Source organism: Rhinoderma darwinii, chromosome 6 (assembly GCF_050947455.1).
Source record: "Rhinoderma darwinii isolate aRhiDar2 chromosome 6, aRhiDar2.hap1, whole genome shotgun sequence".
Lineage (NCBI taxonomy): Eukaryota > Metazoa > Chordata > Amphibia > Anura > Rhinodermatidae > Rhinoderma > Rhinoderma darwinii.
Window position 1 is genome coordinate 118,849,021 of NC_134692.1, and position 13,648 is coordinate 118,862,668.

At 40.0% G+C, this 13,648-nt stretch overlaps 1 protein-coding gene across 1 annotated transcript in view; it reads right to left on the reverse strand.

The window, feature by feature from the left end:
• Nucleotides 1-13,648, reverse strand: part of SMG1 (SMG1 nonsense mediated mRNA decay associated PI3K related kinase) — a 70,884-nt gene that overhangs the window by 35,744 nt on the left and 21,492 nt on the right. Inside the window, exons 12-30 of the mRNA XM_075830175.1 lie at nucleotides 13,389-13,490; nucleotides 12,652-12,921; nucleotides 10,754-10,884; nucleotides 10,483-10,644; nucleotides 9,408-9,526; nucleotides 9,138-9,225; nucleotides 8,126-8,227; nucleotides 7,494-7,634; nucleotides 6,792-6,991; nucleotides 6,480-6,676; nucleotides 6,225-6,389; nucleotides 5,971-6,125; nucleotides 4,867-5,006; nucleotides 4,469-4,670; nucleotides 3,644-3,753; nucleotides 3,115-3,262; nucleotides 2,720-2,879; nucleotides 2,469-2,589; nucleotides 82-330 (exon numbers count right to left, since the gene is read on the reverse strand). Of these exons, the coding sequence (XP_075686290.1) occupies nucleotides 82-330; nucleotides 2,469-2,589; nucleotides 2,720-2,879; nucleotides 3,115-3,262; nucleotides 3,644-3,753; nucleotides 4,469-4,670; nucleotides 4,867-5,006; nucleotides 5,971-6,125; nucleotides 6,225-6,389; nucleotides 6,480-6,676; nucleotides 6,792-6,991; nucleotides 7,494-7,634; nucleotides 8,126-8,227; nucleotides 9,138-9,225; nucleotides 9,408-9,526; nucleotides 10,483-10,644; nucleotides 10,754-10,884; nucleotides 12,652-12,921; nucleotides 13,389-13,490 (2,962 nt within the window). The remainder of the gene's footprint in view (nucleotides 1-81; nucleotides 331-2,468; nucleotides 2,590-2,719; nucleotides 2,880-3,114; nucleotides 3,263-3,643; nucleotides 3,754-4,468; nucleotides 4,671-4,866; nucleotides 5,007-5,970; nucleotides 6,126-6,224; nucleotides 6,390-6,479; nucleotides 6,677-6,791; nucleotides 6,992-7,493; nucleotides 7,635-8,125; nucleotides 8,228-9,137; nucleotides 9,226-9,407; nucleotides 9,527-10,482; nucleotides 10,645-10,753; nucleotides 10,885-12,651; nucleotides 12,922-13,388; nucleotides 13,491-13,648) is intronic.

Below are 13,648 nucleotides of genomic sequence, written 5' to 3' on the forward strand. Positions count from 1 at the left end.
CAATGTAAAACAGAAATTACGCTCTGTGTAACAGCTTCACAGAGCATGGGTAGAAAGCTCATTATCCAATTTCAGACTAACCTGCAGCGTACAGTAATTTAGCCTTTTCAATGTCAAGCTCCGGTCCCCACTTTTCATCTATCTGGCCATGAAGCGAGAGATTCTTGAAATTCGCAACTAAATCCTGGGCATTGGTCACTTGTCCAAGTTGGATATTGCTGCACTGGGCAATTAACCTTGCGGCGAGGGTAACATTGCCACGTTTTCTTGAACATTTAGCAGCGGTTAAACCTAATTCCATCAGATGACTCTTGACAGACATGGTTTGATCTGTAAAGTATCAGCAGACAAGGCAGTCTGAGAAACTAAGAAGTATACGGAGCAAACTATTAGAAGGTATTACCTATGTATTTAGCAATCTGCAAAATTACAGTTACACACGTTCCTGAATGACTGACACACGCAAGGGCTCTTAAAGCATGCTTGATTTTGGTTCACTAGAGTATCCCTTAAAGGAACAGTGTCATCACAATTTTTTTTTTCATATGTTAAAGATGTTAGTGCTTTATTAAAAACGTTTATATTTATTTGTGTGTTTGTGTTTTACTTTTTCATATTTTTACACTTTTTCTTCCCTATGGGGGCTGCCATTTTTTGTTCCATTTCTGTATGTGTCGATTGACACATACAGACATGGAATACGGCAGCCACAGTCCCATAGGGACTGCGAACGGCTCCCGTCCCATCCACTTCTGTGTACGCCGTCTGTGTGGGAACTGCGCATGCGCCGCTCCCACACAGTCCAATTTGAAATTGGCGCCGTCCGGCGCCATTTTCCTGTGGACCGGAAGTCGCGGCCGGACAGTAAGATTACTACTTCCGGTCGCGGCTTCCGGACTTGTGCACTTGGACCAGCGGCAGCAGACGGAGCGGACGGGCCGGAGGGAGCCGCGGCGGCAGGAGCAGGTAAGAGATTTCAATGTATGTTCGTGTTTGTGTACGTTTACTACTGTATGTAAACCTACTACACTGTGTGTTAGCTCAAAAAATGGCGACACACAGTGTAGGAGGATAGACCGTTCAAACCCCTCGTTTATCCCGGCACTAGCCAGGATAAAGGAGGGGGGGATGCTGAGAGCTCACTAGAGCGAGGGCTTTTTACCCAATTTTGCAATGCTGCAATTTTGGGAATAGCTCCATCTAGTGACCTGACTCGTGAAAAAAATAAAAAAAATTTGAACAATGTTTAATCACCTACACACTAAATGTTTAATTTAAAAAAAAACAATGTTTTTCTGGCAACACATTCCCTTTAAATACTATCAAAGTGGGCAGCATGGGATAATGATCTGTTCCGCGGATCAATATTTAGCTTACTGCATACTGTACAGTATAATTGTGTAATTACTGAACGCCATTGTCCAGAGGCTGGGTATGGGTCACAAACAAAAGAAAAAGCACGTTGGCCTTTTTCTAGTCTCTCTCATATTAGTCTTCATGAAAATGTCAGAGAAAGAACTGCCAGATGTCCAGACTAGGAGCCCGGCATTAATGGGGGCTCTAGTTGTCGGACTCCCACCTGTCTCTCAAATGATCTAATTGACAGCTCATACAAGTGAAATAAGTCCAGCCCCTGTACAACCCCCTTAATGAAAAGCTGGCTAGCAGATACACTTCTCAGCATTAGGCAGGCTCCCCATCAGAGTCCAATGGTATAGACTTAAAATGTTGACTAGACAGCCACAAACATGTTTTTTTTCTTCGTCATTTTCGACATAAAATTACAGCTTAAAGGGGTTATCCGGGTTTCTGTTTGAAGCGCATGGTTTAAATGGTTTTCGTCCTCGTTACTTGCACGCGCCATTACATGTGTAGCGGCCGTGCAAGGTATCGGACAGCGGTGCAATAGCTTGCACGGCCACGTCAAACGTAATGGCGTGTGCACGTACTAATGAGGAGAACCATGTAAACAATGAAGAGAATGTGGTGCGTACGAGCAACGCGGCCTCTTCAATCAGTTGATTGGCGAGGGTGACTAGAGTCGGACCCCCACCAAATCGAATATTGATGGCCCATCCTAAGGAAAGGCCATCAGTTTTAGAAACCCCAATAACCCCTTTAATGCAAAATTGCATGAAGGCGCCCATGAATAGCTCAGGGTGGCATTTACATTGTGCTATTAGTCACTTTTAGAACATATGGGGGTAAAACATTATTTTTTTTATTTTATAATTCATGTTTTATGTTATTTGTAATTTATGGTTTATTTGCATATTACGGATGTCAAAATGGTGAAGTGGGTTGAGGCAGCAAAAGGGTTGAATAAGTCCTTATGTAGTATGATGGAAGGAGACCTTTACAAAAGTGTTTACTTTTAGAAATAAAAAAGGATATGGATAAAGTTACTAAACCATCTTCTAGACCCTGGTCATGCGCTCCTGACAATGTGGCAACACAGCAAGAACTACCTCTGAATTTATCAGCGAGTCGATTTTGGAAGGTGGTATATCTCAGAGCATGTATCCATGGTCTGACATCATGTTGTTTACAGGACCTCAAAGCTTCACTAAAGAGAGGTATCAGGCAGTCCTGGGAGAGACAGTAAAGTATTCTCAGTAATAACATTTAAACATAGAAAATAATAGTATTGTGAGATTTCTATGTAAAAAAAAATGGCATCATTTTACTTTAAATAGCACTAAATAAAAGGAATGCTTACCTCAGTTGAGAGCTTGCTTGACACGGTGGTCTCCAGAGATGATGCACAGTATAGCTGCAATGTTGCTAATATCGGAAGCGACTGGGATACAGTCAATGTGGAGAGCCTTAGTGGTCCCATAGCTATACGCGCGGTTTGCTTCAAGTGTTTTGTAAGATTTCTGTAATTCAGTGTAAAAAATAAAATTAGTTTTTTTTAAATGTTTGAATCAAAGGGTTAAAGATTAAAAAAAACAAACAAAAAAAAACTATTAAAATGCTTTTAAAAGATCTTTGGATACAAAAAGACAGCAGTGATCACAGAATAAGCACACCTGAATCTCACGGAATAACTGGGATACTCAAAAAGGAAAGTATCCCAGATTAGGAAGGGAATGAACCCCATGCTTTGCTTACTCGGAGATGGCTTGCCACTTCTGTTCTTGTTCTGGTTCGCTCAGAGCCAAACTCAAACACACAGAACTTCTAAGCAGCTGAACTTCAATACACTTCTGAAGCTCTCTCGGATCAGGACTTAGCATGTTGGGAAGTAGTTTTTTCATGTCTAAAAACAAAAAAGTAAGTAAAATGGTGTATTTCAGCAAAATGGAAACCCCCACCCCCAAAAAACAAACAAACGTTTAAACGTTATAAAATCAAGAAAGTAAAAAACATTGTATCCTTTCCCCTCCCTACATCACTTGCCACATATACATCAAAACGGAAGTAAAAAAACGGTCATGTGTGCAAGCCTAGTGAGTAATTTAGTGTTTACTACCAAGTCTGTACATATATATGCGGCCAGCCATAGTTCGCAAATGTATTATGACAAATCATCCGTAATATCAGTGTGCCGACTGAAGCACGAGAGATTTGTCACTTTTACAAATATACAAGGTCATTCATTTGGTTAGGATCATTATATGTAGAGATGTAAGGATTGTACCTATTTTTTCCTTAAAGCCACCATTCACAAGGTTTAGATTTTCACCAGGCAGTAATTCCAACTGTTCTGCACATTCAAGGAACTCTCCATACTCAAAGCTACTTAAAGCCCTGTTAAGAAAAAAAAAAATTACAATTGGCAAAGTTCACAGTGCATAGAATTGCTAGCATTCTTTTCTACGGAAGCAAACGAATAACTAACTTAACTTACAATGGAGTTAATATGGCATATTTGCATGGATTTCCACCTCTTTGCCTGACCCTATGGCTTGCCAAAGTTATTGATGAGCTATTAAAAAGTTATTATTTTTTATTTTATTTTTTTTTAAACCCTGCTCTGTCAAAGAGGATCTGTCTCTAGGTCCTACAACGTGAGTTAGTAGTCTTACCCAATAACCGCTGTGTCCAGAGGGGTCTGTCCTGCACTTGTGCATCGCCCCCCCGTTGCGGAGCTATGGACGCCTCTTTATTTAGCAACCATTATGCAAATGACCCGCTGGCTAGTCAAGTGGGTTTGGCTGCCAGCGATTCACAGTGGGTGGAGCTACCACTGAGTGTCTGAAGCGGACCTATCAGTGTAAGGCGGTTTCCTTCAGACACTCCTAGTGGTCCATAGCTCAGCAACGGGGGGGAGGGACGCACAAGTGCAGGACAAACACCACTGGACTCAAGACAGCGGCTTTTAGGTAAGACTGCTAACTCACTTTAATGGACCTAGTGACAGGTCCTCTTTAAACCTATGGGGCCATTAATTTCAATAAATATTCCATATCAACAATTATATGTAATAATGCACAGGAGAGATGAGCAACACGAGAGGACTCACTTAATATAATTGAAGTCTGTCTTCATGTTAATACAACTTCCCAAAGCTCCTTTCTTCAAGTCATGCATGCTGTTCTGCCACTCTTGAATTGCAGTCCAGTCATCAATAGAAATGTAGCATTCGCAGGCCTTATTACCCAAGTAGTTGACTACTTCAGGTAAAGGATCACTGGGTTTTGTCAGGACTGTTTTACGGGCATCCCCTGCAAATCGAAAACCAAGACAAATCTTGTATTCATCAGGTTTACTGTAATGCTCAATGAACAAGGTTTAGGCAGCTGAGAAGTAAAAGTAAGAATTTTAAATGCAGAAAAGTTACCCGACTGCAGTGTAACGGAACGGAAACCAATGTAACACCAGGACGTCTTTGAATGGTACTGATCTTGAGTCAATACATACCATTTGCATGTTTTGGGCTAGCAGATGTGCTGTTTGAATTAGCCAATTTCAGAACCGTCTTGTCAAATCCTGAAGTGCTACAGTCAACTCCAGTCATTGCACATAAGTGTTCCTGATATTCCACTGCTGCTTTCTCAAATCTACAAAAGAATACTGGTTATAAACTTATAACAAATCGCAGAATACTTTCACAATTACAATATATACCATCTTGGTTATTTATGCATAGAAATCCTCTAACTTAAGCGCTCTGCTGTTTCCCTCATCCCTATAGACTTTGAATGGAGCGGCACTGCAAATGCCTCCGCTGCATTCACATGCCTCCTAGCCGACTTAGGGAGTCAGGGGACAGGCCTCCCGCATTCTGGCGATCGATGGGGGTCCCAGCCTTTGGACCCCCATCAATCTAGCATTTATCACATATCCAGTGGATCGGTAAAAGATTAGGTTAGTTGGAATACTCCTTTAAAAGGAGATGTCCAATCAAAAATTATATTCAAGTTAGTATATCTGTCTAATGTTTACTAGACACTCCAGACTTGGCTGCCTTTCCATTTATCAGCTCTGCTCCTATTAGGACATTATTATCGTCAGTGACTGCAGTCTGTCTACCAACATCTAGTCTAAATTCCCCACATGCCCCATCAGAGACTTAGGCTGCTGAACGGTCAGCCTTTCCGCCCAGTTTCACACATGTAATGCGGCCGCCTGTAAATCTCAGCAGGACAATGGGTCTATTATTAAAGGGGAGTCATTAGACCTGTGCAGGGACTTGCGGCTGTAACACGGTTGCATTATAGCTGTCTAAATGAGGACTTTACACTGCAGCTCTGCTTTTGTAGATTATCTGCGCCATATAACCGCAAGCTCAACAGGTACTTCGTGCATGAAGAGTCAATATGCAATAAAAGGGACGCAATTCTTTTATTATACAACCAGGCAAATGACCAATGAGAAAAACCGAATAATATCAGGCAACTGCCACACGTACACGGGTCCAAAATGAGCTTCAATGGAGAGAGAGAGGGGGATCCTGGATTTCTGCCTGATTTCAATTTGAACAGCACTAAGGAAGCTAGATCATATAATACAGGTTACAATTACCTTCCATCTGATTGTAGGGCAACAGAATTGATCCAGGAAAGACTTTTTCCAGCAACAGCTGAAGACCATACAGCAAGTCCCTGTATAGCTTCTGGGCACTGAAGTTCACAAAGGGCTTCCACCACCATCATCACCGTCAGCTCAAATTCTGTTCCCTTCACATATATAAATAGATAGTAAAACGATCTTTGAACAACATAAAGCTCATGAAAGGTGTCTTGTGACTTATAATTGTGATATCGTTTTCTTTTTACCTGGGAGGCGCTGTTAATCTTCATCTCAGACAGCAAGTCAAAGCCATGCCTGACTGTCACAGCTGGTTGGCCAGCCAACAATCCCACTCTCATGATGGCAATTCTGATTCGAGTGAGCCAGTCTTGGCACGTTTGTCGGTTTGTATAGAAGAATGTTCTGATGACCTTTGAAGAAAGAAAAAAAATTATGAAGCTGTAAATGGGCTATAAAGCATTTGCTATTGCAAAGCACACTAAACCATAGTTCATGCATACCTTGGGTGGGGAGGTTAATGCATTTGCACACCCTTCATAGGCATTGTACATCAACTTGTCAAGGTTCTCCAAATACTGTAAGAGAAGTACTAGACGTAACTGATTACTGGCATGTCCTTCATCATTGTCTGCGGTCGTCCACTGACTAACATCCTGGTCTGGATTCAGAGTGTGAGCAGCCAGGCCTCGAATAATACCTGAACACAAAAAGTAAATTGGAGGCATCTGATGAAAAATTACCCAAAGACAAAAATAACCTAGCGTAAAACTAGATAAAAGAAGCGATTTTTTCCTTGCATGACCACCGCATACCTTCGATTGTTTGGAACGTATCTTGAGCTCTTCCTAGGGGTGTCCGTAACTTTGACAGGACAGTGAATTGAGCAGATTCCCATACAGCCCACTGCCACAGGACAGCCTCAGTCTTTAGCAAGTTTCGTGGAATGAGTGAAGAGTTTTGCTTATCCAGTCTCTGGCAGCTATAGAACAACCTCTCCAGCCAGTTATCCTTGCTATTAAGAAAAGAAAAGAAAAGAAAAGAATCAATAAATGCACCTATAATAAATGCAATAAAAAAAAAATATAAAAAAAAAAAAAAAAGAAAGGCGTGAACAGTTCAAGGACAAATTTTTTTTAATCTGGATTTATGTAACACTGTTGACAGGAGTGCTAGGCTGGGGATGGGAAACTTGAGCTCATTGTCCACACACATACAAGTTAATTGCTAACAAATTATTGTAGAATGTTTTTAAACAGTTTTTATGGAAATTGTTATATCTGAAGTGGTCATTTCCCCCCCACCGGAGAAATGCCTCAAGTTCTACAGAGAATCATCACCCTCTTAAGATTTCACGGAGAGAGAACCCTAGCACTGCCAGAGTTAAAAGACCAAAAAATAAAATAAAAAGTAGTGTCTTATTTTAACTTTGTGGTTCTATATTTCACAACCTTTTGTCAAACACTCAGTTCTAGATTTATACAATTTGCTACTAAATGCAAAACACACAGCCTTACCCTGATCTATGAAAGTTCCCATATAGAATAAAACTGATGACGTCAGAAAAATCCTGCGGATGAAAAGTGTTGCTGGGAGATTTGCTCATGTGATTTCGCACTGTAGAGGAAATTTCCTGCATTTCAGTGTGGCTTGTATTACTGTTGAGAAGGACAAAAATAAAAGTGAATATGTTAACGCGTTGCTAAATCTCTGTTCACTCTATAATGGAGCAATGACAGCGGTGCTAGATCATTTTCACACATAGAACAATGAATCACGATGGACCACAGTGACTTATAATGGGGTAATCCGGTTTCTGGTATTTTTGTCAACAAAGCGCTGTAGACCGTTCTGTTTTGCTTTCAAACCCTGACTGAATGCCCAAAACGCAAGTGAGCAGAGCTGTATCCTGACAAATAAGCATTGTTAGATTTAATCTTATTGTGGTGCAGTCCGATATATTGGAAAATTTGAATGATATTTTGCTATATCAGTTTAAATTTTCCTTGGAGTGTGCATTTCAAAGTCAGCAAGAACAAAAAAATGCCAACAGAAAAAGAAGTCGTAAAGTAACACGAAGTATCCCAGTTTTCCCTATTAAAAAAAAACAAAAAACATATGAAACGCAATTCCAGTTAAAACAACATACCTTAATACAATGTCTAAAGGAATAGATTTCAAAAGCTTCCCAAATGCTTGTCTGACCCGTGTTCCACTAGACACAAGTTGCGCACGACACACATCAACACACCTGTAACAAAATACATAGAACATTAATTCACATTTACCATTCTTTCAAGAATAAAAAAAAAATACACAAAACACTCCCGAAGCCACCCTGGCACAGAAGGGAAAAGGAGAGAACTAAAAACTTGCCATATAGTGATCCTACAAAAAAAAAAAAAAAAAATTGTAGCAAATTTTAAATTCATTATTTTTCCATTTCATTACACCTTAATCATCTTAAGGCTGGAATCACACAACCATGTTACGTCCGTAATGAACGGAACGTATTTCGGCCGGAAATCCCGGACCGAACACCATGCAGGGAGCCGGGCTCCTAGCATCATAGTTATGTACGACGCTAGGAGTCCCTGCCTCTCCGAGGAACTACTGTCCCGTACTGAAAACATGATTACAGTACGGGACAGTTGTCCGGCAGCGAGGCAGGGACTCCTAGCATCGTCCATAACTATGATGCTAGGAGCCCGGCTCCCTGCAGTGTGTTCAGTCCGGGACTTCCGGCTGAAATACGTTCCGTAAATTATGGACTTAACATGGTCGTGTGATTCCAGACTAACACAGCTAGGGATGACAACAAGGCCACAAAAAAAATTATTGAAAGGGTTATCTCACACTAGGATAGGACATAACTTGCTGACCGGTGGGGTCCTTACTTCTACTCCTTAAGGCCCCATTGCCACTTTGTCTGCACCACTGATGACCGGTAGATATGCAGAGAACTGCAATACAGCTCTAATTCAATGTATTGGCGCTGAGTTACAGTACATGTCGAATATCTCCAGCGAGTACACAGTGCACCACATCGGGGGCAACCCCTCAATGATCGGCAAGTGATGACATATCCTAGCCACATGCAATAATTTGCTGTGTTAGTCATCATTCATATTACGCGCACGCTAGTGTTCACACAAACATACCTCTGCAGTAGGTCTTCTGGTAATGATGATGATAGAACATGGAGGCTGTTACAAGCTTGTAAGCTAATAGAAACATCTTCAAATAGGGCTGGAAAGTGGAAAATCATTGTTAACCAGGATTATGAAATTTGCATAACAAACTGAGGCATTAAAGAAACAAGATTTAAAAAAATTAAAGAAAACAAATAAAACAATATGTTGTCATCCATCCAGGCTATAAAACTTTGAAATGAATAATAATTGGTAGGAGTGGAAACAGACTAGCCTTACTATTTGCCAGTAGTCCTTTGCAGAAATTGTGAAAAGATGGAAGTGAAAATAACGGTGTGTAGGTGTCAGATTTCTTCATGAGGACAGCAACTTCCACAGCCCAGCTCATCAACAATTTCCTAAGGGGATAAAAGGCAAATATAGAATAATCTAGCATTGGATTAAAAGGGTAGTCTCACCACCAGGGTTGCATTGCATATATCTCATTATGCCTTGTAATTTTTAAAGGACCCTCCCTGAGAAGAAGTCACTCCACTAAACCTTACATGTCATCCTCTAGGTTTGCCTCGGTTGCTATTAAAGCCGTCCTCCAGCAGTGCCCTGGAACAGAGGATGTGCATGTGAACTGAAGATTTCCCCAGGCCTCTGTATCTGCAAAAGCATGATCTGAGAATGTGCAGTTTAATTAGCGGATAGTGAAGCTTCTGCTCAGAACTATCCTGGGCTAAGCCACTAGGTTTACAGGCACATCTCAGTCCTTAGCAGCACAGGAGGAGACCTTACATCAGTGAAGTGCGATTCTTCTTCATGGGCAGTGTCTAGTATTGCAGCTCATCTTCATTCACTTTTTTTTTTTTAAATTCGTCCATTGAGGTCTTTAGTTTTAAGCCGCTGTAATACAGATTTGTGAACAAAGCAGGAACATTTTCCCACAAGCTTTGTTTGGAACAGTTCTCCCTGCTGCTGACAAGATTTGACCCCATTCTTGGCTCCTGTATGGAGCGTATTATTATTGTCTAAATGCAGCCTTAGTAGCAGCTAAAATTATGTAAGATCTGGGGAAACAAAAAGTATAACGATCGTTACGAAATCACTGCGCAGAGTGTGGTTTTAGAAAATCCAATGTTTTCCTCTTGTTGTTTTTGTTCCTCCTCCCCATCCCCTTAATGCTATTTTACTAAAACGCTGCAGCTGCATCCCCCCACTCCCTATTATTAACAGAGAGCCAGCAGGAAAGGTAAAGTGAACTACAGGCTGCTGGAAGGTGAGGAAAAACGCCACCCTCCCCTAATAAGCAAACCTCACTTCACTAAAACCAGAACAAGTTTTAGACTATTTTGGACCGTGAAGTTACCGAGAATCTTGGTAAAGGTTGTCTTTCTTCAACAGCATTCCCAGCAGATTTAGAATAACAGAGAAATGCTTCTTGGTGGCAGTGGTTACTGTGCTGATCACTGCTCCATCAAATAATGAGGGAGATGATGAGCTGAGACTACTGGAAATAAAGTGGTCATGCCTTAAAAAAAAAAAAAGGGGGAGGAAAGAGACAAATTCAACGTCAAATACAAACGAAAGTGTCATAAGCATTTTATGTCAAATAGCAGAAAAATACGCACGTTACATACCTGGTGCAATGTGAATACAAGGTGCAGAGTACAGAGTACTGTACTTCCGGATAGTGAACAGCAATTTCCTTATGTACGACCATTAGATTCTTACTCAGCAATGCAAACACAGTGGGAGACAGAGCCCACATCTGTATATCAAAAAACCAACATGTGCAGGAATTATATAAACGTGGAATAAATTAGATACACACACAACGTATTGCAGAGGTTCAGAACAAACCTGCACCACTAAGGCCCTGTCCACACTAGTGAGTGTCACAGCTTCTGTTGAAACTTATCCCGATGGACTTCTAATGGGGTCCATCAAGTATCTGATATTTATAAAGACTGTGCCTTTGACGATTAAAACTACCTGAACCCTTATGGACAGAACCCAAAACTGGAAAGATTGTACGTCAAACAGATTTTTGTGTTGTTTTTTCTTAACCCCTTGAGCACCCAGCTAATTTTGTCTTTTTTGGTATGCGCCACTTTATCTGGAAATAACTTCGTAATGCATTCGTGCATACAAGTAATTCTGACATTAAAATTTCCCATGTGGCCCTTTTATTAACGCAACAATTAACATTTTTATTTTTTCACTTTGAGAACGTTATAAGAATTCAAAATAACAGTAATTTTGGTGCCTGACATTTTCTTAACGGTTTGCAGAGAATTTCAAGTGCCCAAACATTAAAAGACCAGAAAACATCCAATTTTCTAAACTGCTCCTCTCAATGTATAGAAGTATATTGGAAAAATTCAACCTTATAGATTTTTGCAGGGATTAAAAACTTAATTGGTAAAACAAATTTAAAAAATAAAAAAAAATTCAGAAGTGATTTTGATGCTACAAGACTATAGCAGAAAATGCACTTTAGGTGGTCACCCTGCAAGCCAATGTCAGATCCTTTAGGCTATTCTCACATATTTTGATGCACATTTTTGAGCCAAAGCCAGAAGTGGATCCAGTGGGAAGGAGAAGTATACATTCCTTTATTTTTCCCATTCCTTCTGAAACCACTTCTCAAAAATCTGCATCAAAATCTGTAACAAATTGCGACGTTTGAACAAGACCTTAAAAGGAGCCTTGAAACATGACTGTCCCTAGATCAGCCAAACCAAATACACCAATATTTAAGACCACTCTGTTTTTAAGTTTTTGCTCGTCAGCACAGAGAAGGGTTCTGGTTGGCTGTGTGAGATGTCATGTGAACTGGCACTCTGAAGGAAAGTATTCTCATTGCGGTGATCCAGCTGGTATGTAGATGTTTATGGCAATGATACATGTGGAAAAAGTATGCAAAATAGCTCCGCTCCAGAAGGAATTCAAGGCAATTTTTATTTCTTTTTTTTTTAATAAGAAGTTAGACATTGTGATTAGTGCAACTTTATAAAAATATTTTATAAAAAATTGGTTTTACTTGATAGAGCTGATCTGTATTCTCTATACAAAGCCGGTGCATCGTTCACTAAATCCTGCTCCCGTCATATCCGCATGACTGATTGGTTGAATGACAGCGGGTCCTGCGTGTCTGACATGCAGGATCCACCTGTAACCTATCAATTCTAAGTTCAAAGCAGCTGTATCTCAAAAAGAAAAACTAAGTTTTAATTAAAAAATAAATAAAGGGTTTAGAAAGTTGCACTAATCCCATGGTCTAACCTTTTTATAAAAAAAAAATAAATGTTGGTAAATTGCCTTTCAAAAGGTGTACATAGCCTTAAAACTCATTGTAATGAGTGAAATCTGCACTTCAATCTGCTGACCGGTGGTAACAAGGAGATTTACGGTATATGAAGACTTTGCTGGGGTCTTAACGATTCTCATGGACAGAATACGTGACTGGTCTCCAGTGTCTGATCACAATAGATCATCTATTGCAGCTAAATATTTTATTAAAATGACAACTTACCCCAATCAGTGAATTTTTTGCGTTTCCAATCGTTGTCAGAACATTCAAGTCAAACACAGCAACAAACTTTGCGCTGTCCACACTAAAAGTATGGTTCTTAAAGGCTTCATGCTGGATTTCGGCACAGGCTTCGGGTAGTTGCAGAAAACCCAAGAGACTGTTCAAAGCAGATGTAATTTCTCCTAAAATCAATTTATATGCGGTCTCCAAAACGGGAATGTTCTTCAGGGTCAATACTGCCTGGTACAGAGTGTTGGCTGCACCAATTACCTAATATTAAAAAGAACATTAAAAACTAACAATTTATTTTCCTGTTTTCAACAAATCTCAACTATTGAAAAATATGCATTTGAGTTTACAACTCAGCCTGCAGACATTGAATAAACTTCCAGCAAATAAAATACAGATTATGGCAAAAATATTCTTGAAAAAATATGTAATGTTCAAGATTTCATTAATCTATATGCGAAGGCTAAAAAGGCATAAATCACTACACAAAACCTAATGGGTGACAATAGGGGTGACTATTAATGAAGAACGATGCCAAATGGGGCTCCTCTACTCGGGAATTTCAGCGGCTCATGATATTGCAGACCCATTTCACATGGACAGCAATTGGTTTCAATGGCTGTTCTATTCTAGATTTCTCCTGCATCTATAGGTTGCCACAAATCAGTTAAATTCCTTCAGTGGCCACAAAAATAATAATAATGTCGAAGACATCAAATACTTCTTACTTCATTCTCCTTATGGAATCGTAGCGCAAGCAGCTTTGAGTTGGGCACAAAGAGTTTCTCCACAAAAGTTGAAGGTAATTTAGTATTAATTTGTTCGACAATCTGAAATAATAAAAGATGGACCATGTACAAATGTTTACCTTACCGCTAATATATTACATTTTTAATTGGTCACCACTGAATTAGGTCATGAGAAAGAGAGAGAAAGAGAGAGAAAGAGAGAAAGAGAGAGAAAGAGAGAGAAAGAGAGAGAAAGAGAG